This window comes from Cordyceps fumosorosea, assembly GCF_001636725.1.
Source record: "Cordyceps fumosorosea ARSEF 2679 chromosome Unknown scaffold_12, whole genome shotgun sequence".
In the NCBI taxonomy this organism is placed as follows: Eukaryota; Fungi; Ascomycota; class Sordariomycetes; order Hypocreales; family Cordycipitaceae; genus Cordyceps; species Cordyceps fumosorosea.
The window spans coordinates 15,419-38,887 of record NW_017387312.1 but is presented as its reverse complement, the minus strand read 5'-3'; the positions used below and the strand labels follow the sequence as shown (position 1 = coordinate 38,887).

General features: G+C 55.0%; 7 protein-coding genes across 7 annotated transcripts; 3 read left to right on the top strand and 4 right to left on the bottom strand.

Annotated features, from left to right (window-relative positions):
• Nucleotides 1-185: 185 nt before the first annotated feature.
• ISF_05105 (C6 zinc finger domain protein) lies at nucleotides 186-2,613 on the bottom strand (the record flags this gene model as incomplete). Its single annotated transcript, XM_018848710.1, has 3 exons — nucleotides 186-478; nucleotides 577-2,257; nucleotides 2,389-2,613. 3 exons carry the CDS (start codon nucleotides 2,611-2,613, stop codon nucleotides 186-188), a joined length of 2,199 nt encoding a protein of 732 aa, XP_018703846.1.
• Nucleotides 2,614-5,627: 3,014 nt separating this feature from the next.
• ISF_05104 (mitochondrial import inner membrane translocase subunit TIM10) lies at nucleotides 5,628-6,113 on the top strand (the record flags this gene model as incomplete). The annotated part of the gene is made up of 2 exons (XM_018848709.1): nucleotides 5,628-5,725; nucleotides 5,915-6,113. The coding sequence occupies 2 exons, from the start codon at nucleotides 5,628-5,630 to the stop codon at nucleotides 6,111-6,113; spliced, it is 297 nt and encodes a 98-aa protein (XP_018703845.1).
• Nucleotides 6,114-6,671: 558 nt separating this feature from the next.
• Nucleotides 6,672-9,401, bottom strand: ISF_05103 (Sin3 complex subunit Stb2; the record flags this gene model as incomplete). The annotated part of the gene is made up of 2 exons (XM_018848708.1): nucleotides 6,672-9,120; nucleotides 9,199-9,401. 2 exons carry the CDS (start codon nucleotides 9,399-9,401, stop codon nucleotides 6,672-6,674), a joined length of 2,652 nt encoding a protein of 883 aa, XP_018703844.1.
• Nucleotides 9,402-10,590: 1,189 nt separating this feature from the next.
• On the top strand, nucleotides 10,591-12,107 carry ISF_05102 (regulator of gluconeogenesis Rmd5; the record flags this gene model as incomplete). Its single annotated transcript, XM_018848707.1, has 3 exons — nucleotides 10,591-10,732; nucleotides 10,789-10,922; nucleotides 10,998-12,107. 3 exons carry the CDS (start codon nucleotides 10,591-10,593, stop codon nucleotides 12,105-12,107), a joined length of 1,386 nt encoding a protein of 461 aa, XP_018703843.1.
• Nucleotides 12,108-13,218: 1,111 nt separating this feature from the next.
• On the bottom strand, nucleotides 13,219-14,590 carry ISF_05101 (hypothetical protein; the record flags this gene model as incomplete). Its single annotated transcript, XM_018848706.1, has 2 exons — nucleotides 13,219-13,707; nucleotides 13,769-14,590. The coding sequence occupies 2 exons, from the start codon at nucleotides 14,588-14,590 to the stop codon at nucleotides 13,219-13,221; spliced, it is 1,311 nt and encodes a 436-aa protein (XP_018703842.1).
• Nucleotides 14,591-17,652: 3,062 nt separating this feature from the next.
• ISF_05100 (Flavin monooxygenase-like protein) lies at nucleotides 17,653-19,277 on the top strand (the record flags this gene model as incomplete). Its single annotated transcript, XM_018848705.1, has 3 exons — nucleotides 17,653-17,711; nucleotides 17,784-18,411; nucleotides 18,477-19,277. The coding sequence occupies 3 exons, from the start codon at nucleotides 17,653-17,655 to the stop codon at nucleotides 19,275-19,277; spliced, it is 1,488 nt and encodes a 495-aa protein (XP_018703841.1).
• A 180-nt stretch (nucleotides 19,278-19,457) lies between these two features.
• On the bottom strand, nucleotides 19,458-21,483 carry ISF_05099 (arginyl-tRNA synthetase; the record flags this gene model as incomplete). The annotated part of the gene is made up of 3 exons (XM_018848704.1): nucleotides 19,458-19,464; nucleotides 19,518-21,142; nucleotides 21,205-21,483. 3 exons carry the CDS (start codon nucleotides 21,481-21,483, stop codon nucleotides 19,458-19,460), a joined length of 1,911 nt encoding a protein of 636 aa, XP_018703840.1.
• Nucleotides 21,484-23,469: the final 1,986 nt, after the last annotated feature.

Here is a 23,469-nt window from a genome sequence, read left to right as displayed (position 1 = left end):
CAACACATACAAATCAATACTCCGAGGCAAAGAAAACGAAGTGACAAAGCAAAACAGTATTACGATGACCCTGAAAAGAACAAGATCAAAAAACATGAAGAGACATGGAAAAAGATACACGGTGGTTCGATTCCGATACTTCACCTTCCGAGACGTCTGCGACGGCGTTGCGCATCCTGTGCGTTCTAGGCACCTTCCAGGGGCGGCGCATAATAGTTGAAATCCAAGAGACCGTCCAGCATCCAGTGCTGTGGATCGAAAAAGTCAAAGTTGCCGTCGTAGTTGACTCCGGCAAGTATGGTGCTTGAAGTAATCGGCGTCGCTGCGGAAAGACCTGTCGCACCTGGCGTCAAAGCGGCCGTCGCGGTGAGCATATTGGGCGCCGGTGTTGGCACGGCCAGGAGCGTGCTGTCGAGCTGAGAGGAAGCCGCCGACGACTCGTTGGCCGAGTCCGGGTTTGTCGGGTTTTTCATGGCGGCTGAAGAATATCGGTTAGCTCAAAAGATGTCGATACCATCAAGTACGTGATGGGGGCTGGTGACTCGCCTAGCTGAGCCTGGAGCCCTGAAAACTTACCACCCTCCAAGGTGCCGCGCCCGTTAGCTTGGTATTCTTCTCGCCATCTCCAGACAGAGTCGAAGACAAGACTCATGCTGTGACGGCAACGGACCTTGAGTTGCAGGCTATCGTCCATCTGAATTGGAGTCTCGTCCTCACGATTGAAGACTGGGTTGTTGGGTTGCAGGCGCGAGCCATTCCACATTTGAACCATAAGCTCTGCCAAACGCCATTGAAGATCGTTGTTCACAACGCTGGTTTGCCGAATGGCTCGAATCGACAGCTGGAACAAGCTGCGGCCACGGTCAAAATCAATCGTCTTGGCAAAGAATGATCGCATAAGCTTGAGAACAGTGAATGCAGCAGCGACCAGCATCTGCTGGATGAAGTTGGTGGCGTAGAGAAGGAACGTGCCAGCGAAATTATCACGTGGCGATGTGACCTTGTCAGCCTCCAAAAGCTCATCTAGAAAGCTGGTTGTTGCACGCCACAGTCCGACAAGATCATCCATGTAGCCTGGTGTTTTGCTCGAGTCGAAGAAGCCAGCCAATCGCATGTGCAGTCCGGCTGCTCGCAGGTGAAGGCCGACAATAGGACCGAGGTTCTGGGACATTACAGACGCATGCAACTCGGCGTAGTCGCGACGGTAGACGCGCATCAACATGGCGCGATGTTCGTCGCCGGCGACTCCCCTTGGATCACTCGCATTACTATACATCTCCTTGGAGACCTTGTCGCAAAACCGCTCAATCTGTAGGCGAGCTTCGAGTTCGGGGGTCAAGCGGAAGGCGGCGTCATCGCCCGGGCGCAGAGCCAAGGTCCAGTCGTAGAGAGTCGAGGCGGGTTGGCCATACCCTGTCCCAACGTTCTGGGCAACAATGTTGCAGACAGCCCAAGTCGTAACACGATCTGCCAGCTGTTCCCTGTTAAGTTCGACTGACGTTCGTGAAAAGTCTTGGATATTGTTTGGACGGTGTAACCCTATACCAGTAGCCGTCTTCATCATGACACCACACAGAATATGCGTGGGATCTGAGGAGGTGGTGCTGGTGGGTAGGGGCCATGCGCATAGCAAGCACATTGCCTTGACAACATAATAGTTGCTCGGCACCTCACCGATGGTGGTCCAGAGGAACCGAGTCAGGGGATCAGACAAGTTCTTGATCAGGTCAGGCGAGCCTTCTGGACTGAAGCGGCGGGCGGCGACGGCGACAATGGACCAGAATAAGAGCGGATGCTGTTGGAAGTACTGGTCCGGGGGCTGGGTCGGGTTCAAGAATGGGAGAAACGGGTGGTAGAAGGCGAAGAACTCGTTGAACAGGTGTGTGACGTGCTCGTCGGTCAGGCGAACGGTCTCGAGCTCATGGGAGTAGTGTGGCATGCCGTACGGGCCTCCCCCGCGCTTGAGATGGAGAAGAGAGCTGACAGCCTCGTCGGAGATGAGGGAGGGGTGACGGGTATGGCTGTAGTTGGGGGTGGTGGTGGCGGGGGAGGCAACTTCCTCGCCGTCGTCCATCGCGTACCCTTGGGCTTGGGCGCGATTGAGGTTTCGTCTGAGTCGGTCGATTTCCTTCTCCATCTCGGCGTGCTTGGAGCGCTTGCCTACGCGCTTGAAGTTGGACTCGATCTTGCAGTCTAGCTTGAGGCGGACGCAGCGCGAGCAGCTCTGGAAGGGATCTTGTACGACATTGCATCGGAGCTATGTTCGATTGGCACATATTAGCAAACAGGGGCGACAAAAATTGGTAGGTAGAAGCAGTTGGCAGTGGCCGGGGGGTGGAACGGGTGGCGGCAGACGGAGGCCAAGGACGAGGACGAGGGCTGACTCACCTTTTGCTGGCGGCACTCGTTGCAGGCTCGCTTGACGCCAGGCTGGCGCTTCTTGTCGTTTTCGGCGTGATCATCCTCGTTACCGCTGCCTGGGCTGCTCTCGAGATGCGCAGGAACACCTGTGCTTCTCTTCCGCTTGGTGGCTCCGTTGCCGTGGCGGGAGCTCGCCGGGCTTGTCGGGCTCTGAGCGGCGGATCCCCCGCGAGCGACAGAGGACCCGTCCATGCAGCGCCGGGCAGAATGAACAAAAGGCTATAAGGAGAGATCAGGGCAGCAAAGGAAGCTGCGTTGGCGGGTCGCACTGGTCGGGAGATATGGCTGTTGGAGAATGGGCGGAGGAGGAGTTGGAGGAGGAAGGACTTGGGCCGACTGCGGAGGGGGAGGGGAGGCGGTGATGGTGGTCAGGAAGGATGACAAGGCGTCGTTGACGGACGATGGGCGATGGCCAGAAGAGCGGCACGGCGAAGGAGCGGCGGGTCGCAACGAAGGAAGGTCAAGGTCTGGTTAGACGGTTTCTGGTAGCGGGCTTCGCTAGCTGGTTTGTTGGTTGGTTGGTCTCTTCTTTTTCCTTAAATTTTTTCTTCTTCTTTTTGTTGCTTGTCTTCCGTCGTTTTGGCTGGCAATAATTTTTTTCTTGCACCTGTCGGGCCGTTGAAGCCACGAGCTGAGCGGGGACTGCCACTAACAATTGAGAAACGCGGGCAGTTTATTTGTAGAAACCGACCTACTGACTGAGGCACTGACTGCTAGCGCCTGTAGTTTACCCAGTAAGAAGAATCGTAAAAAAGAGAATTGCAAAAAGAAACTTGCTGAAGCAAGTGCCCATGGTACGGATACACCACGAGTCCTCGCCCAAGTTAAACGGAGAACTCCGCATTAAAAGCGGAGAATTACCGCCATTGGCACAAAGCCATTGGCCAGAAAACCGGTCCGCGGTCACGTGTGGTAGGCCATCCCTGTCCAAAATACGGCAGGCGGGCACTGGGATGCGCTAGATGCGCTGCAGGCTGCAGCTCCATCCCCCTAACTGCAGGTAAAAGCTGCCGAAGTATGCTGGCCAGGCCGCGGAGCTGGCTGGACAATTAATGCACCCACGAGGCGCCGAACCTCTGGAGATGAGCAAACCTTTTAGGTGGTCCTTGAGGGGCTTATGGGGGGAAGAGGGGCTGCTGCAGAGTCGCGGATTGGGGGAAACTGGAGACTGGAGAACGACAATACACGGTCGACGCACCACCAAGGCCCAGAGTGTAATTGCCTGCATTCCGTTGGCCAGCTTGCCCGCGCCACCCCCGTCTCTCCGTTCGGAGTTGCCCTCTTTGTCTTGTTCATCGCATCAGGGCAGAAAGGCGTGTTATTCCCATAATCAGCTATCTTTCGTGAATGTCACCTCTACAGTACACGCAAGCTCCGAGTGCTGACACCTCTTATTACATGGAAACAAGTTGGCTGTTCCTTGCCAGCTCGACTACCCCGCCAGCTGCCAACTGCAGCTGTCAGCTGCCAACCGCCAGCCGCCAACTACTAATGTACAGTACACCACCAGCAAAAGCCGTTTGCTCGACCTGCTGTTTGACTTTTACACCTCACGCCCAGATCTTCTGTTGCTTGCATCTCATCGTCGTCGTCACAACCTCCCTCATCCCATTCATCATTTCCCTTCTCTCTAGCCAACAAGGATACAATCCAATCAATTTCTAGCCCGCTCCCGATCTCGCCTCAACCCTCACCCCGCCGTATTCCTGCAGCCCAGTACAACCTACTTCCGACGCTGCACTGTGCATCCCGCCCCAACCACCCACCCATCTTTCAAGGTCGCTCTCGCCTCGCCCGCCAACTACTGCTGGTAGCGGTACGGATACAGTTACAGTGTTACTGCCGCTCGACGCCTCATTTTCACATCTCCAGCATGACTATCCCTAAAGAGGCTCGTCCGCCTGTTAAGAAGGCGCTCAAATTGGTTCCCCCCCAGACCAGCCTCACGGCCCTCGCCCACGTTCACTCCACCCGACCTAAGAACGAAGTCGAGCTGCTGGCAATCCCAGCGGCTCATTCCCAGACCAGTGAGCCTTCCTGGTGCCGATGCTTTCTCAGTTGGTCTCCTGATTCATGATAAACTAACAGCTTCCATGTTGTTGGGATTCCATTCAGAGCCTATCCAGATAAACACCAACGCTGTTCCGCAACCGTTTCTAGACGCCTCTCCGCTTCGAAAGGAATTGTGACAAAGTTCTAGTTGCGCGGAGCTCACTCGCTGGAGCAGGCAATTGCCGCTTAACAGACAAGATAAGCGAAGGCAGAGACTTGCGCACTTGGAACCAAGCCGTTGTCGACACGGGGTTCCTCCCGACCTCGCTTGCTGCTAGCTGCCCCTCACAATGCTACCAGCTAGTTCAGTGGGGGGCAGCCACCAGCCCCAGGTTCGGGACTTTTTCTAACCTAGGACCTGCTGCGCACGACTCATTTGGAGTCATAGGTGCTCAAAAGCCTCAAAGGCTTCCAATACTGGGGCCCCATTGTCTCGGTTATGGCCTGCTGTGCACGATCGCGCCTCGAATCGGTCACAGGCTTGGATGCTGTTGACGATTTCCAGCATGTAAACTTCCGGGACAGGAACTCCGACCTTTACTCTACGGGGCCGGGTAGTTGTAGTTCCACCATCACGCAGGTTATCTTCGGTCTGGAGGTATCTTCTAGTGTAGTATCGGCTTATTTGTGTAACTATTGACTACTCGTTGCCCGCAGCTGCCTCTGATTAGTATGTTTTGGCAGGGAGCAGATTAGTACAACCCAACCAAATTGAGGCCACAACAGTCGCTTTTACTACTGGTGCAGTTTTTAGCCACTGTTTACTTTCCAATTACAAACTACTAAGTCTTGACACATCTTCGAGACCAGATTCATATTAATGCTAATATGGCAAATTAAATCATTTATTACGCGAATAATTGGCTGGTTCCAAGGTTGGTACTCTTTTGCAATGACAATGAAGGGTAGCATGCAATGCATGGATTTGAATCGCGTATCGATAAGACCGCCTCACGTAATCAGAGTCGTTCGCCGCCCTAGGAAATTTTGACAAGCAAGGAGAAGCCGATCTTCCAGAGCTGCGTCGCAATCCATCGTCCATTGAAGAGCACAAAGTCCGGCATCGAAGCATTTATTCGAGCACTTCGACATCCATAAACCCACCCATCAATACTAAATCGCCAACGCGCATTTTACAGCACCCCAAATACACAATGTCTTTCCTCGGAATGGGCCGCCCTCAACCTACCTCGGAGCAGAAGATTGCTGCCGTCGAGGGCGAGATGCGCATGATGGCCGACACCTACAACCGGTAAGCAAAGCTCCTCACACACACCCGACGACTGCCATTCCCTCGCAACACGACTCCCGCCAAAAATGGCGATGCGACGCGCTTCGCGCCGCTCCCGGGCGACCGGCAATGGCAACGAACCGGGAAAGGGGGGGGGACCGCGAGTCAAAACGAATGCGCATGGTGCTAACTGGGACATCTCCTTCACAGCCTTCAAAAGTCGTGCCAGAAGAAGTGCATCCCCACGGACTACCGCGAGGGCGAGCTCAATAAGGGCGAGTCCGTCTGCCTCGACCGCTGCACCGCCAAGTTCCTCGACACCTCGATGAAGGTCAGCGAGATCATGCAGCAGCAGGGTGGCGCGCAGCAGGGCGGCGCGGCGGCTGGCGGAGCCGGTGGTCTTTTCTAAAGAGCGAAAAAGCGAAGGAGGAGTTGGTATTTCGTTGAGACAAGGCGCTTCCTCTCGGGAGGCACTATGCCTCTCACATGGATAAGGATGTCCTGACGAGCGCAAACCGAAGACGAGAAAAAGAAAAAAAGATACGCAACGAATATTGTTACATCATTGTATAATAGAGTAAACAAACTGATGAAGGAGGGAAGTTGGGCATCAAGGCCACATGACGACAATGCCTGTGCAGCATGTGCAGCATGTGTATAATTAGCAGGAGGTGTTGTTTATGCTGGATATGCACACCTTTAGGCACCAAACCCACGATATAGAAATCTCAACCATGGAAAACAAGTATACCGTTACAAGTATACCGTTACAAGTAATATGACAAAAAAATGCAATTTAGCAGCTATTAAATACAGATGTTAGTTTCTATTGCTGGGTCCTGCCGGTGTAAATGCCGAGAAGAAAAACAAAGGAAAAAAGAAGAAGGCCATGCTCCGGTACTCCACGCATGCGAGCGCCAATCAATCTACATCGACAAGAGAAAATACAAAAACAACTTCTTAAATCCTACACGGATCGAGTAATGTTCGGCCCGGTTCCCACGCCCGTCAGGGTCCTGACGAACCAGTGCAGCCAGCTCTCCGTCTCGAGCTGCGTCTTGAGCTCGTCGGCGCGCGCCTCAATGTCCACCACCTGCCGCTCGAAATGGACGATGCCGTCTTCCACCTCGTGTACCTTGGACGCAAGCGCATTGAGCTCGTAATCGAGCTGCGCCACCATTGTCTCCAGCTCCTTGATGCTGAGCTGCAGGCGCTGCCGCTCGTCCGCGACGATGCCCTCCGAGTCCATGCGCACGCGCTCGCACGCCTCCCCGAGCTGCCGGCAGTGCGCCGCCAACTCCGCTGCGTCTTTGCCGTAGCGCTCGTCGAGCGTCTCCACGAGCTTGATCTTGTCCCCGACCCAAGGCCCCACGCCGTTGACCAGCAGGTCAACCTGCCGGGCGAGCTGCGCGAGCAGCTCGGTCTGCGCGGCCGCAGACCCCGTATCATTGCCGGTAGAGTCGCTGATCGGGATAATTTCCTCCCAGCCGAGTATGGCTTCCTCTGCATTGGAGAACGACAGCCGTCTGGGATACCGGTTCTCGTTTGGAGCATGACTACTGTCCATGGCGGGGCTGGGAGAGCTATGCCGACGGCACAGCCTCAGGTGCCTTTGATCGCCTGTCCTTTCCGATTCCAGCAACGGTCCTTCAAAGTCGGTTTCATCGATTGCCGAGCGGACAGCTGACGGTGCGCGTGACAACACTTGATCGCGAACTTCTGCGCCAATAGCTTGGAGGTTTTGCTCCGTGTCAAGGCCTCTTGGTGCATCTCCTAGCTGTTCTTTCTTATAAAAGAATGCTGGATCTGCAGAAGCGGGCTCTAAGGCGGTGGTAGCCTGCAGCCCTCGAAGCGCATCGGGATCTCCACGACGAAGTGCTGCCAGGTATTCTTCCGGCTTCTCCCTCCAGGTGAAAGCTCTACCCACAGTGGCGGGACCGGTCATGGCGCCGGAGCTGCGTGCATTGTCGAGGCCCATTCTTAGCCCCGGTAGATTCTCAGGCAAGTCGTCTCTGTTGGAGCTTGATGGCCACCGCGCATGCCCTCTTCGAGTGCCTCCCACGGCATCTTTGATGCGATCCAGACCGGACTTGGCGTTTCCTGCCACACTCTTGAAGACGGTTCTGCGGCCACCGTCTCGATCGCCCACGCTATCGTAGGTATTGCCGGTGCCCATCCTGCTCGGTGGCGCAGCCTGAGGGTCCTCTTGTCGCCTGAACGCGGCCTCGTCGTCTGCTTGTAGCGCATTTGCTGTGCGCGACGCATGACCGGACAAGTCGCTTCGCCCAAGCAAAAGACCACCCAACTCGTGGTCCAAATCTCGCGATCCTAGCGGAGCCCTGCGTTGCTTGCCGTGCCAGAGCCACTTTGATTGCTCGCCATAGGCCAGCTTGATGAACCTGTCTAGATCCAGCGTTTCCACGTCGGCCAGGCCACCCTTGTCTTTGCCAGACACCATATCCATGACGATTTCGCCTCGCTTGCCACCAATTCCGGTGACTGTAGAGTTGACAGCCTTCTGAACACCCCATCCTTCGCCGGCGGCCGCCTTGGCGGTTGAGTTATGGAGCCGGAAAAGGGTTTGTCTGTCCAGCCGCCGGGTCTTGTCTAGCTTTTGCGACTTCTGAAAATATGAGATGCCGCGTTTTGTGCTTTCAATGTCGAAGACATCTTTTGAAACTGGAGCACCCTGCCAACTCAGGCGATTCCTGGCACCCATGAGCATACCAAGTAGAGCAGCCACGGTTGAGGGACCAAGTATGCCATCAGAGGGCTCATAGTTGTAGTGCTCAGCGCCAATCTCGGTCCACCAGTCGCTGATTGCGGCCTCGGTGACGTCGCAAAGGAGCCCATCAATGTACTCGGGCTCTAGTTTGTCAAACATGTATAGCGCAACCTGACAGAGCTTGATCAATTCCGTCACAGACTGCATAAACGGAATGCGTTCGGATGTCTTGTAGAGCTGGTGAAACTTGGATCTGGTCGCTTCGGGGGGCTCAGTTAGGGTGAGGCCTGATCGACCAGCACATCCTAGCCGCTTCAAGTCTTCATTGACGATGAAGGTTTGGCGGTGTCTTCGAATGTCGCCGTCCGGGACCGGGATAACAGTCAAGGAGGAAGGAAAGTTGCTGAGGTTTGTAACAAGCAGCTGACCCATGCCAGTCTCCTTGGGACGTGCGTGGTACTGATTGGCAGCCTTGAAAAAGAGCTGCAGCCGGGCAGACCACAGTGTATTGTCGTCGGGTATAGAGAGAATACCGGCGGATATTCGATCTTTGTCGTCGCCGGTATGGGTGGCTACTACCAGAGTAGGGGATCCTCGAGAGCAGGCCCACTGCTCGACCAGATAGAGCTCGTAGCCCGAGAGGAAGGTCTGACGCTCGACGAGAGAAACATATGGCTCGTTTTGGAGGAATCTGAGAGTAGAGAAGCGTCAGACGATTGCGTGAAGGCCGAAGCACCATGCCGGTGGCAGCCGGTTTGGTACAACCTACCGGAACGCTACAGGATCAGGGAATATGACATGTCTCCTGGGCATGACGGCGGTTGCCAGGGCCTGGGCGGCCGCATCCTGGATTTGCGCATCCGCTGACGAAGTTGGGCCATCGCGCGCGGCGGCTCTTGAAGTTGTACAGTCGACAGCCCTCGCAGGTGCTGCGGACTGGAGGTGGTGCCGGCCGTCGGCGGGCATGGGCATCATGAAGGACATGCGGTGAAGGGAAAGCCTCGCAGGCAGACGACAGGACTATAGCGACATTTTCGAGCGGTGCGGGTAATGTGCTAAACCACGGGCGCAGTCCTCATATCGAGCGAGGCGGGCGAGTCTGACACCAAGCCGGGAGTTGGAGTGGCATGTGATGTAATTGGCAGCTTCTGAACACACGAACGGCATTGGCGTTTTGGTGCGGTGGCGGTACCTAATGTACTAAGGCTATGTAGGACGAACAGTGGATAACTATGTATGTACCTATGTATGTATGTATGTACCTGTGGACAAGGAGTTGGCGCAAAAAAGAGTTACTAAAGTAAGAGTGCAAGACCCGTCCATACCAGGTACCTTTAGTATGTAATATGTAGTACCTAGTAGTACACAAGGAGGAGAAGAAAGACAATGAATAACTACCTATGTAGGTACCTAGGTGGACTGCAGGTAATAAAAAAGTAGCAGCAACTAACAGCGTCACCCAGAGAGCGCCCGCCTCGGTGCATGCTCGACGCACCGCCACAGCATCTAACAAGGCATGTTGCATCACCATACGGGGGCAATTGCACGAAACGAGCCTCTCCAAAGATGCCGCGTGACCACAAAGCAACGATGCTGAGTCGGGTACAAGTAGATGTGACGCAAAGCCACGATCAAGCTCCGAATCTCAAGTCCCTTTCTCTCACTCTATCGCCATGCTCAAAGATTAAATCACAATCAATGGCCCGCATTCGGGAATCGGTATCTTGTCCACTTGGCCTTCTCCAAGCCCGGTCTTCGCCACAGCGGCCACCTGCTAGCGGCATGCTGTACTAACCTGTTAGCACGGTCTGGCAGTTAGGCAGTTAGTGGACCCCGCCCGCCTTGACTGGCACCTGAAGCTCGGAAACTGCTCGATTGATTCGCTACAAGCTACAGGCAGGTACACCCAGTTGCGTCGTCGACAACACCCAATGCACCCAACTCTTCTCCTTCTACGTCACGTACTGCGTACATCTTGAGCCTCTACTTCGTGTTGCATAGGCCATGCCGTGACCAAGGCCGGAATTCACGATTCATTCAAAAATCGGCCGCGTCCCCCTCGAGGGATTCACGGCCGCTGCACCTCTCCCCCGCCACTCCCAACCCTTGTCCGTTGCGACTTGCCGCCACCACTCCAGATACCATAGCCAACCACACGACCATGGCTGACGACACCGCTTCGCCCTTTGGGCCGCTCTTGCTAGAGCTGGCCAGGATGAGGAAATCGACCCTCTCTGCCGCAATCGACGACGTCGACAAGATCATTGATCTATTGACCGCCGCCCGCGAACAGGTCGCCGCTGGTACGAGTCCGCACTCAATGCACTGGCCTTGGGATGGAGACTGACTGTTGCGATAGAGGACGATAGTCACAGAACAATGATGGCCTTGACGACGCTGCAAAACCCCGTCAAGTCTAGGCTTGAAGCGATAAATACAGACTTAAAAGATGTTAATAAAGCGCAAAAGGCATTTGGCAAGGCCCTGGACAAGGTACGACCCTCATGATGCACCCTCCCGCCCACCGACACTCCCGGCGAAGCCATGTCAACTGACGCTCTCGTGCAGGCTCTCCCACAACGCCATCTTCCCATGGAAACCGACGCCATGGCCGACCAGTCCGATCTGATCAACCGCGCCATTGTCATGCATCTCCTCCGAGAAGGCCAGTTCGACGTGGCTTCAACTTTTGTGCGAGAAGCGCGTGACAACCCCCTCGAGGCTCGGCACTCGTCCCGGCAGACACCCACACCGTCGCAGGTTGACGCAGATGGTGACGATGACATGGACGGGCCTGACGGGCACGAAGATGACGACGAAGATGATGAGGACGAGGATGAATACGAAGACGATTTCATGTGGGGAAAGGACGACCACGACAGCTTTGAAAGCATCACAGCGCAACTCGACGGCCGACACGGCGGGTTACAGGAAAAGTTTTCCGAAATGTATGATATTCTCAGCGAGCTACGGCAGCACAACCTCTCGCCCGCAATCCGGTGGGCGCACGACAACAACACCCAGCTGGAAGCGAAGGGCAGCAACCTCGAGTTCGAGCTGTGCAAGCTACAGTTTGTATGGCTTTTTAGGGGTCCGGCCGTCAACGGGCTTCCTGATGACGGGCATAATGGCCACGAGGGTGCGCTGCTTTATGCGAGGCAGCACTTTGGGCGCTTCCAGGCGCGCCACCTGCGCGAGATTCAGCAGCTGTGCTGCGCCCTGGTCTTCGCGGGCAACCTCGAGGCGTCACCCTACAGCCGCCTCTTCCGGGTCGACACGGCCTTTGAAGAGGTCTCGGCCTCGTTCACACGCGAGTTCTGCTCCCTTCTCGGCCTCGCTGCCGAGTCGCCGCTCTACGTCGCCGTCACCGCCGGCGCCATCGCGCTGCCGCGCCTCATCAAGTACACGACCTACATGCGCGAGAAGAAGACGGAGTGGACGACGGAGAACGAGCTCGCCTTCGAGACGCCCCTCCCGCCCTCCATGATCTACCACCCCATATTTGTCTGCCCCGTTAGTAAAGAGCAGACAACCGAGGCCAACCCCCCGATGCTGTTGCCTTGCGGCCACGTAATCTGCCACGACAGCCTCAAGAACATTGCTAAGGGCTCCCGCTGCAAATGCCCTTACTGCCCTACCGAGGGACACATCAAAGATGCCATTCGGATCACGCTGTAAGGTACGCTTGGTCGTAGCACGATGAGAAGAATGGAGAGGGAAAATAAGAATACATGAAGGCCAAGGAATGTACGTAAGAAGACGAGGCGTTGGAGAAGGCGGAGAGTCTCGGGCGACGTCATTTTCTTCTTGAGCAGCTAGGTATGACTACACAGCATGCATCCTGTGCGATATGTATTACCAGGCACACGCAGGGCCTTGTTCTGGGGGAAGGGGTTTATGGCTGCATTTCTTTTCTAGCATCGGCTTTTGTTTGTCCGAAGGGCCCATTCAAGGTCCGCGTCCTTTCTTTTCTTTCTCTCCCTTCTTGTTTGCTGCTTCAATGCGTTTGGAGTTTGACGGAGTTTTCGCTGTTTTTCTCGCTCATCATCGTATATCCAAGCGGTCAGACACCCCGTATCAAAACAGAGCTTTTAGTTGGAAAGAGAGATTTGATGTGAAAATACCTTGCACTCGTCGCAATAGTGAATGCCTTCTCCTTTGCATGTTATGTTGACGTGCTCTCAGAGATGACGCTCATTGCAATGCTGACATACTCACGTACTTTATCTTGCACACTGGGATAAGTCGTTATGTCAGGTTGTCATTTTCTTGTTAAAAAGTATAAAATGTTAGCTGGAGGACCGTCCTCCTGCTAATCAGTACTAGCTATTCTAAATGGTTACTGCACGCTCCGTGGTTAAAAAACAAGAGAAAAGAAAAAGCGATTCGTCCATTTCCAAAACAAACCCCGTCCCAAAGAGGGAGAAAAAGGCAAACAAAGAGAGAAACAAATAAAAAAGTGTTCACCGTAGTCTATGTCCAGTTGTTTCCTCCAGATGAAACACAAATACTATGCGGAATATAAAGGATGTAGGCTCGCAGGCCCGTGTGGGATATCATTTTTCTTTTAGGTGTGTGACCGATTGATACGACAGGACCGTAAAAAAGCGGACGGCGGATGCAGGAGCCCGCTCAAGATCCGTATCGCTTGATTGTGGCCGATCGAACAAAACAAGTCGAAAGGGGGAAAGTTGGGCCAACACATTCCAGTCGTCAGGTCGTCACGCAAGTCTCTCTTTATACACTGCCATTCATGTCGACGGATATGAATGGCATCCATGGCCCGTGTCTAGTCAATGGTCATGCGGTTGGGGACAGCAGCCTTGACGTCGTTTAGACTAAAAGACATGGCGTCAGGGTTCTCCTCGACCCGCTTGCTGGATTGTAGATGGGGCTTGAGACCGGCTCCGAAGTTGCGCATGCAAATGATGCCGTTGACAATGGTGAGGATGATGAGCAGAATGGTGATGACGGCAAATGCCGTCAACGACTTTCGGACGGCAATGTAGAAATCCTTGTAGCCGGGCTGGTAGATGCGAACGAGTTTGAAGACAAAGTAGACAAGGCCACCGACATAGAAAACGAGTGTAATGGCCATGCCCGTCTTATTCTCCTTTTTTGTGAAATACGCGGCGGCGAGAAGAATAACAATGGTAACGGGGATAGAGGCGACTGTGACGGCGAATTCGGGATCGGACTTCTTGGCAACGACGACGACGAACTGAATGATAAAGCCAAGGAAGAAGAAAAAATCAAACTTGAGGAGAGCAATGTAAATCTGTTTTGTGATTTGGTTAGTATTGAGCAAGGCATGGAGAGTCCGAGCAAAGGAATCGTACTTGATAGTGGAGGAAGCGCTTCTTCATTCGGTAGTCAGCGCCAATGTTCTTGAGGATATCCCAGGCGAATTCCTGGTAGAGCCTCCAAGCACAGAAGGCCATACAGATGGTAGAGAGGGCAATGATGGCGGGGATGGCGACAAGGAAGGCCTTGATATCGCCCCAGAGGCTGGCGGCGGTGATTTGGGGACCAAGAGCGTTGAAATCGCTAAGGACTCCAACAGCGGTCTGAATCTGGTCGACCTGGATGGCTGTATACACGAGCATGGCCAGGTTGGCGATGCAGACGCCAATGACTTGAATCGTGTTCTTCATGCGGAGTGCGTCCCAGACGATGACAAGCTCGTAGAGGAAGCCGAAGATGAAGAGAGTGAGAAAGGTAGGAATGGTGAGGTATTGAGACTGGACTTTGGGTATGTTGACATGAGGGCCGAGGCTGAGCTGGAATTTGCCAAAGACGTAGGCCTCGAAGCCAAGGCAGATGATGGCCTGGAGACCGGTTACAGCCATGAAAGCGGAGGGCCATTTACGCTTGAGAAAGCCAAAGTTGTCGCGATGAGTGCTGTTGGCGTGACTCGAGGTTAGGCCCTGGCGACCGGCGTAACCCTGATGGAAGTCGTCACCAACCATGTTGGCGGTTTCGACGTAGGTGGGCTGCGCGAGCGACGGTTGCGTGTAGGGCCCGTTGGGGTAGTCTTGGGTGTAGGCGTCAGGGTAGGCCTGGTTGGGAGAATAGTTTTCCTGGTACTGCATGCCGTGCTCGGCGAAGCCTGGATCGGCACCAAGCAGCGACTTGCGGGACTCGAGCCTGGTGACGACCATGGCTGGGGGTGAGAGGGTCGGCTAGGAGCCGGGCGAGCAGAGGAAGAGGAGTCGAAGAGATGAGGTATCGTATCGATGGATTAGTAGGCCCAAGGAGAAGGCGATTGCAGTGCGTGTAGTGTCGAGCCGGGCTTGAAATGGCCGATGCAAAGGCGGAAGAGTCGTCGTTTGCAGGGGCAAGTGTCGATACGAGGTGGCAGTAAGAGCGGGATGAACAGATGCGAGAGGCGGTCGGGAGGAGGAGACGAGGTCGTCGAGAAAAAAAGCGAAAGGCTGCGGTGAGCGGTATAGAACGTCTATCGAGGGTGATGGTCGCTAAGAATGATGTTGAAGGATGGCGAAGAATTGCTATTGAGGTGAAAGGATGAAACAAAGAGGGAGGGGACTGGACATGATGACCTGTGACGGGCCTTTCTTCGCTGTACGGATACCAGGGACCAATGTACCGAGCTAGCGACGACACGACAGCTGGCAGGTAGGCAAGTTGGCGGGCGGTGATAGGTTGCAAAGGAGCGAAAGAAAGGAAAGAAAAATATGGAGGAAGGGGGAAAAGACGGAGAAGAGAAGCGAGAAGAAAAAAAAGAAAAAAAGAAAATCAAGAACCACAGTTATGCTCAGCTTGGTAGTTTTTTTTCGCTTGGAATCAGAGACACGAGGAGGCCAAGGCCAGACGAGGCCAGACGAGCGAGGCAGAGACGGGAGGGATTTTCAGCGGTACCTCACTAAAAAGTGTACCGCGCTAGAGCGACGGTACCTTGATACTTTAGTTAGTCCAGGTAAGGGTGCAGGGGTCTGTGGCTGGTTGAAACTGGGGGGCAGTGGCGGGTTTGGGCGATGAAGCCAATGACATTGCACCTCGAATCGGCAACTGCTTGGTGCAGGCAGTAACTAATAACGTACAAACATACATACCTATGTAGGTAGTTGGCTCTGAGAGTGAGCGACCAGGGAGGGCTGGTTCGGGTATGTACCTTGGCTGAATATGTTTATCTCGCTACTTCCGGTGGCATTTCTGTGCTTTGCATATTTTTCTATTTTCTGTCATTTTCATCCGCTTCTTCTGCCTCGTATTCCCAGCTGCGAGCGCTGCTAAATTTACAGTGGTCGGTCAGCCTGCTTGCATGCATGCCAACGTCCGGCCGGGGCCAGTATATTAAAAACAGTGGAGAAGTGGGAAGTGGGCAGGGCGGGCGAACTGGGCGGTGCTCTGGGCTGGCTGTGTGGGGAGGGGGCGACTTGGTGGGTGGTGGGCTTTGAACGTTGCTGGTTGGCAGTTTAATTCGCAGGTAATAATCTGTACATTACAGCGCTATTTTATTCGTTACCTACAAGGCTTTGTCGATCAGTAAATGCCCCTACCGGCCAGCCAGTTTGCCTCGCCATCGCCGCCGCATGGCCGCCGGGCGCATGCATTAATATGGCATGTGCTTTATTGTCCCCAGCCAATGCCACGCGTGCTGCGCTTCCCGCCTCCATTCCTTTTCAACCACGTCCCTTCAAATTTAGAATCTGACGTACATAGATAATTCTGTCCAGAGAGCCCCAGACTTGAAATGCCCCCTAGTAAACAGTATCGTGGCTTAGCATCCGTGCCTCCTGTCAATTAATACAAGCTCGAAGCAGATAATCACTTTCACTCCTCATACCAATAACTTGCTTGGTCTTGCTGTCCACGATTTGGTACATAGCCACGGCAACGTAAAATAAAAACACGCAACAAAAATAGAAAAACCTCAATACAAGACATGCAGCGCCTGCATGCATTGCCATGTTTGCTTTTCCCGGCGGCTTCTCCGTCAATGGATGATAGCTGATGACATCCGTGTTACATGTTGGTCACTGGTGACGCGTTGAGATGCCTTCACCCACATCGGCCCCTGGTCTAAGTCATTTGATCCAGCCTTGAGCGTAGAAGAAATCGCCAACAAACCTAGCTACACCTTAGCAGAAATCCAATCGTCTACTGAGAACGCGACTAGCCGACCGCCGTCGACACCAGCCAGCTGGCAGCGTGTCGCATCCACGTCTGAAACGCCTCCAAGGAATGCATCCCTTGCGTCTCGGCCCATCTCTGAAACTCTAGCACACCACTTGCCGAGTCGTCCTGGACTGCTTGAGAGGGAAAAGAAAGGAGAATCATCACGCGGGACAATTGATCGACGACTCGATTATGCTGTGCTGTGCTGAGCCACAAAGAGGCGTCCCTATTCCACGGAATGAACTGAAAACTCCTCATCTCGCGCCCGAACAAGCTTTTCTTGATTATGCGTCGATCGGGGCGACCTTTCACTATTACCTCATTACTTACCTTCCTTCCTGCCAGTTCCCGCTAGATGATATACAATTTGTAACCAGATATTTCTCCTCTGGCTGCCATACCGCCCGTCTTTCCTATTCCTACTCCCTCCCCTCCCGCCCTATTCGGCATCAAGGCGGGCTGCCTGCACCTGTGTCAGACACTACTACTGCACCTTGCTTTTGAGGCACCATCGTCGTCTCGGCTCATCACGCCGACCGATTAGTTCGTCAGCCTTACCCAACTAACTAGACCAAAGCCACCAGAGCATGCATGGCCTGACGGATGATTGGCGCCGCCGCACCGCAAGATTGAGGCCTTGGAAATACGAGGTCAGAGGTGCATGTACGGATACATACGTTGTTGTCATCAACCTTTACGTGAAATACAAGGCCCCGACCAGCATGCAGGCCCAAAAATAGCCTCGGCTGACCAAGGCTGCAGCAATGCAAGACCTGACTTGGGGGGTTGCTCATCGCCAGTGTAGTGTGCCAGTCGGTGCTAGCAGCATGATCTCCAAGACCACCAAATCACCCAAAGTAAGCAATACTGCAGATAACCCATACTACCGTCCATCTCAACAATTCCAGCACAATCTCACGGCGGCTTGCTCGGCGCATGCAACCCCCCACATCGGCCCATGGCGACATCCCGCCCGCCGTACGCGCCAGCGGCACACCCGCAACTCCATCATGCCTGAGGGCTCGATGCGCAACACCTTACTGAACCGTTTGGCTTGGGCCAGACTTGATTCAGACTGCCCAGCATGGATGTAAAGTCCATTGCCATCATCGGCGCCGGTTCCGCCGGCCTCGCCGCTGCCAAGTAAGAACCCGGCCACCGGTCCCTCACCCCTCCCCCGCACTCTTACCGCCGCATGTCTAATCCGCGAGCCAGATACCTCATGGCCGAGAAGAAATTCTCCCAGATCGACATCTACGAGCAGCGCGCCACCACAGGCGGCGTCTGGAACACGAGCCCTCTTGACCGCGAACCCGGCTTTTCCATCCCGCGCACGACGCCGACCTCGGAGCACGAGTATGCCACCGTCATCACCGGCGCTCCGGCGGGTAATGACCGCCCAGGCGGTGGCAGTCCGGTGCACGTAGAGCTCGTCTCCCCCGTCTACGACCACCTGGAGACCAACATCCCGCACGGCCTCATGAGCTACACCGACCTCGAGTTCCCGCCCGGCACGGCGCTGTTCCCGGAGCACCCTGTGGTCCTGGCCTACATCCAAGAGTACGGCAGGGACGTCGAGCACCTCATCGCCTTCGAAACCCAGGTCCGAGACGTGCGCAAGACGAGCGCGGATGACGGCACTGCTGCCTGGACGGTCGAGGCGAGGCACCTGAAGACCGGCGCCGTGTCCTCGAAGCGCTACGACGCCGTCGTCGTCGCGAGCGGGCACTACAGCGACCCGTTCGTGCCGAACGTCCCCGGCATCGCCGAGTTTGAGGCCGCGCATCCCGGCACCATCATCCACTCCAAATTCTACCGTCGACCGGAGCAATTTTCTGGCAAGGTATGTGAACCACCCACCCTCCAGCTCCTAATAAATATCTTGTTTACACGCTATTTGTCCCGTAGAAGGTCCTCGTCGTCGGCAACTCGGCGTCCGGCATCGACATTAGCCACCAAATCGTCACCACGGCGCAGCTCCCCGTGCTCATCTCCGAAAAGGGTGCCCCCGGCGCCGATCCCGCAGCGCTGCCCGCGCCGACCTCCTGGTCGCGCCACGTCGGCCAGGTCGCCGAGCTGCTACCCGCCACGCGCTCCGCGCGCCTCACCTCCGGCCGCGTCGAGTCCGGCCTCGACGCCGTCGTCTTCTGCACCGGCTACCACTACTCTTTCCCCTTCCTCACGTCCCTCGCGCCTCACCTCGCGGCGCCCGACGGCACCTACGCGGACCACCTGTGGGAGCACCTGCTGTACGCGCCGGACGCGACGCTCGCCGTGCTCGCGGTGCCCAAGCGCGTCGTCCCGTTCCCGCTCGCCGAGGCGCAGGCCGCCGTCGTCGCGCGCGCCTGGGCCGGCCGGCTTGACCTGCCGGCGCGCGCGGAGAGGGACGCCTGGGTGCGGCGGCTTGTCACGGAGGCCGCGCCGGCGGCGCGCCACACACTGAGCTACCCGCAGGACGCGGACTACATTGACCGTTTGTATGAGATGAGTGCGCGGGCGCGGCCGGATGCGGCGCGAGGGCTGGAGGGCGGCGGCGCGGGCAAGAGGCCGCCGTACTGGGACGAGGAGACGCGCTGGGTGCGCTCGCAAATCTTTGCCATCAAGGTCGCGAGTCGCGAGCTGGGCGAGCGACGCAAGGAGTGTAAGACGCTCGCGGATCTCGGGTTTGATTTCAATGCGGTGAGGGAGCTGGCATCGACGAAGGTGTAGAAGGAAGCTGTAGAATGAAGATAGAAAAACTTATAGAATACACCAAAGAGAGCATGATTTATTTTCCTTTCAATATTCCTTTGCTTTCATTTATTTTCCAAGTGTTTTTCTTGAATAATTAGTCTATACCATGGCGGCGGCCCATGTTAAAATTTTATCAGAGTAGGTTTTATGATTCGTTTACATGCTGCGAAGAATGTTAGTCAAGGTTGATATAAGACAATATTCATATTTACGTACCGCTCAACAGGTGTCAGGCCGAGGATGCCCATACCGTTGTGGAGAACGATACGAGCAGAGTTATACAGCGCCAGACGCGCCTTCATGACCTCGGGCTCGCTGCCGACGATGCGGAGATGGGTGTAGCTAGTGCTCAGTGTGTGGGTGAGCTTGAAGAGGTACGTGAGGATGGTGGTGGGCTCGAGCGTCTTGAGGACATTTTGGACCACGTCGGGCCACTGCGCAATGACGCGGAGCAGGTTGACGGCCATGGGCTCGGTGAGAAGCGACAGATCGGCAGCGGCAATGGCCTCGTCGCTGAGCTCCGCCTTGCGCTGGATGGAGCACAGACGGGCGTGCGCGTACTGAAGGTACGGGCCTGTGTCACCCTCGAAGCTCGTCATGCGGGACAGGTCAAAAGTGTAGTTATTGATGCGCTTTCCGTTCATATCCTGGACCATGACTGACGAGATGCCGAGCTTGTCGGCGATTTGCTCCGGGTCCTCAACTTGGGAGTACTTGTCCTCGTTCTTTTTCATGACCTCGTGCATGTGTTCACCGACGTCACGGAGGATATCGTTGAGGAACTTGACCGTGCCCTTCCGGGTGCTCATGCCGAGGACGAGACCAAAGTTGACGTGCTGGCATTTATCAGCAATGTCATCACGGCCCATCATGCGGACAATCTTGAAGAACTGCTTGACGTGGAGGTCCTGCTCCGAGGCAATGACATAAATCATCTTATCAAACTTGTAGCGCTCATAACGGTTGATGAGCTCAGAGATATCACGAGTGAGGTACAGGGCGGTGCCGTCCTTTTTGCGAAGAATGGCCTTGCCAAGGGTCTTGCCCTCCTTTCCGGGCACGCTCTTTGTAAAGTCCATGAGAAGAGCACCGCGGTCCTCGTGAGCCAGGCCCATCTCCTTGAGCTTGGCAGCAGCTTGCTGCATCTCATCCTCGGAAACCTTGCTCTCACCAGAGTACTCGTCGAAGTGGATGTTGAGGCGAGCGTAGGTCTGCTTGTATCGTTCGATGCTGTAGTCACGGAAACGCTTCCACAGAGCAATGGCTTGCTCGTCGCCCTCGGTCATCTTCTTGAAGTAGCTGCGGGCCTTTTCGTCAACACCATTGTCGAGGATAGCCTGCGCCTCCTCCTCCTTGCCCTCTGCCTTGAGCTTCTCCGCCTGCTCCTTCTCCTCAGCGACTTCCTTGCTGATCTTGACGTAGACGGTGAAGAGATGGTTGATGGGGTCCTTGACAAGCTCGTCCTCGCTGCCGTACTTTTCAAAACCAAGAGCAAGGACACCGTACTGCTTACCCCAGTCACCCAGGTAGTTGACGGTAGCGACGTCCCAGCCCGCGCTTCGGTAGAGATTAGCGAGGAAGCCACCGATGATGGTGCTTCTCAAGTGGCCAGCGTGGAAAGGCTTGGCGATATTAGGGCTCGAAAACTCGATGACAATCTTTTGGCGGCCTTTGGAGGGGTCGTTTTGGTCGCGAAGGCCGTTAGCGGGGTTGGAGCCAAAGTCCTTGTTGCGCTGGAGGGCCATGGGAATAACAGTCTTGGCCATGGGCTCGGGCTTGAAGAAGAAGGAGAGGAAGGCACCATTGTGGACGGGCTTTTCAACGAGGGGGGAATCGGGCCACTGCAGAGGGAATCGTGTCAGTGCCAATGATGGTGCTGGGGCAGGACTGCGTCAAGACTCACCTTCTCCAGCCATTGTTTGCCGAGATCGTCGGGTTTACCCTTGATGCGGAGGGCAGGAATTGCAAGCATCAAGTCACCTTTGTCGAGAGTGGCGGTCCATTGCAGGACAGGGTAAATGACGGTCTTGTCGGCGCCAGTGATGTCGCTGAGGATGGAGCTGATGTGAGCTCTGTAGATGTCGACAGGGTTGATGTCGGGGAAGCAGCTGGGCAGTCTTTCGATGAGCGGCAGGTGCGTGAACTGTCTGGCCAGGTTGTCAAAGGACGCGTCGGCGGCCATGGTCAAGGTTGGTGGCGGTGGTGGTCGCGCGGCGTGCAGAGGGCGTCGATGGCGGGGTTGGAAGCCGGCGATGCGACGAGGGGCAACGGCGAGGCGGGAAGAATAGGGAGCAACCGGTGCTCTGCGAAGCGAAGAAGAGAGGAGAGAAGCTGGAAGGGCGAGAGATTTCATAAACCCGGATCACAAGGGTGACGCGGGGTGCTCGTAAATGAATGGAAAGAAGAAGCAGGCGGAGAGAATGACGCCGTCCGTGGTAGGCGGGATGCGACTTTTGATTTTTTTTTTACTTCTCCAGTTGTGACTGTGACTCAGTGCCAAGTCGGGGTGGACTGCCCTGTTGTGTGGTCTGGTTGCTGTTATTTGGCTTCGCAGAAGCAGATGGAGGCGCCCGAAGCCGGTGGAAGTGGGCGGGCAGCTGGCAGCTGGCAGCTGGCAGCTGGCGAGAAGTTTGGTGGGGAACGTTGCCAGCGGTCAGCCTGCCACTGCAAAATGTTGATCAGCAGGTCGTGTTCGTCTGTTTGTGTTGTCAATCTTCACCTCTGCATCTGTCATCATCATCATCATCATCATCATCAGACATTTGCTGACCTGGTCTGTTACCCTGATTTTGTTCATCGGCTCGGTTTATCAATTCTGCGCTCCTTGCTACCTTGCTACCTTGCTACCGGCGGATATAGCTACCTGTAGACAGGGTATCCCAGCCCCCAACATCTTCAACGCGAGGGCACACCTCTACAACAAACAAAAAGGAAAATCATAGCAGCGTGACTCCCGAATATAACGAATATCAGAATTTTCTTCTTCTTCCACCATATCCCCAATTGCACGGAGGGGGATGGAAATTTTGTGAGCCATCGACGTCACACAATTCAAAGGCTACCCGGTACCTTTTATTACCAGTGTTTACCTTCCTTGTAACTACTTGTTCAACTCACTCGAAGGTTCACAGCTAGTTGCCTGTTTACCTGGTAACAATGCGGCCATGGATATTAACGACTGACCCTTCTACCACCTATGTGACTCGGGTTGTGCTAAGGACTTTGTTCCTGGACTTAGTGGCATTCTCAGTTGTAACACAGCACAGCTATTCATACTCATACACACACTACGAAGCACTTCTCTGTACAAGATGGAAAGCCCGTCAGAGTCAAAATCCATGCAGAGGACTCCCAACCCTGATAGCACTCGCCTCCATAAGTAACCCCCAGTCGTTGACGAAACCGTCGGGGGGCACTCGGCAGATAACTGTCGGAACGGAGCAGCCGCCGGCCGCTTTAACATCCTATTTCCAGCTATTATTCTCGGCCATTATTTGCGCTGTTACAGAGTCTGCACGTATAATGCCTCTTTTGGATGCGGAATTTTCACTCTGTCGAGCGATGATGTTGTTGCTCGCAAGGATGGCCAGCAAGCCGCTACCTCAAGGCTGCAGATCAACAAATGGTGCAGGATGCGCCAGAATGCATCAAGGCCCCTGATGGCACACTAAAATTCATGGCCAGGTGCTTGCATGTATCAACCCTCGCACCGAAACACCATGGATGATTGGAAGCCTCGACGAAGGGCAGGATGGAAGGCCTGCTGTCGAAACAGGCTACCATACTGTCATCTACAGAGCCTGACATGTTATCGTCAAGCGGAATACTGCTACCCCGATTATTGCTTGAAGCCAAAAACCGGGAAATCCTAGGCATCGCGGCACTTCTCCCGTCCTATCGCCACAAGCGAGCCGCAGAAGATGCTTTGCATACGCGCCAAGGGTCTCCATTGCCATTTCCGCTTTCCGGATCCCAGACAAAACATAGCCCATGATTTCAAGGCCGGTGAAGCCGGTGAGCTCGGCGTTGAGATCATGCCCGGCCCCTTTGGCCCCGACCTGAGGTTACTCCGTTGCAGTGGCCGTTGGCTACGCCGGTGTGCTTTTCTGTTTAGAAAAGCTGGCTCGCATTGTTTAAGCGAAAACCAAGCGACGGCCGAGGAGCGCCC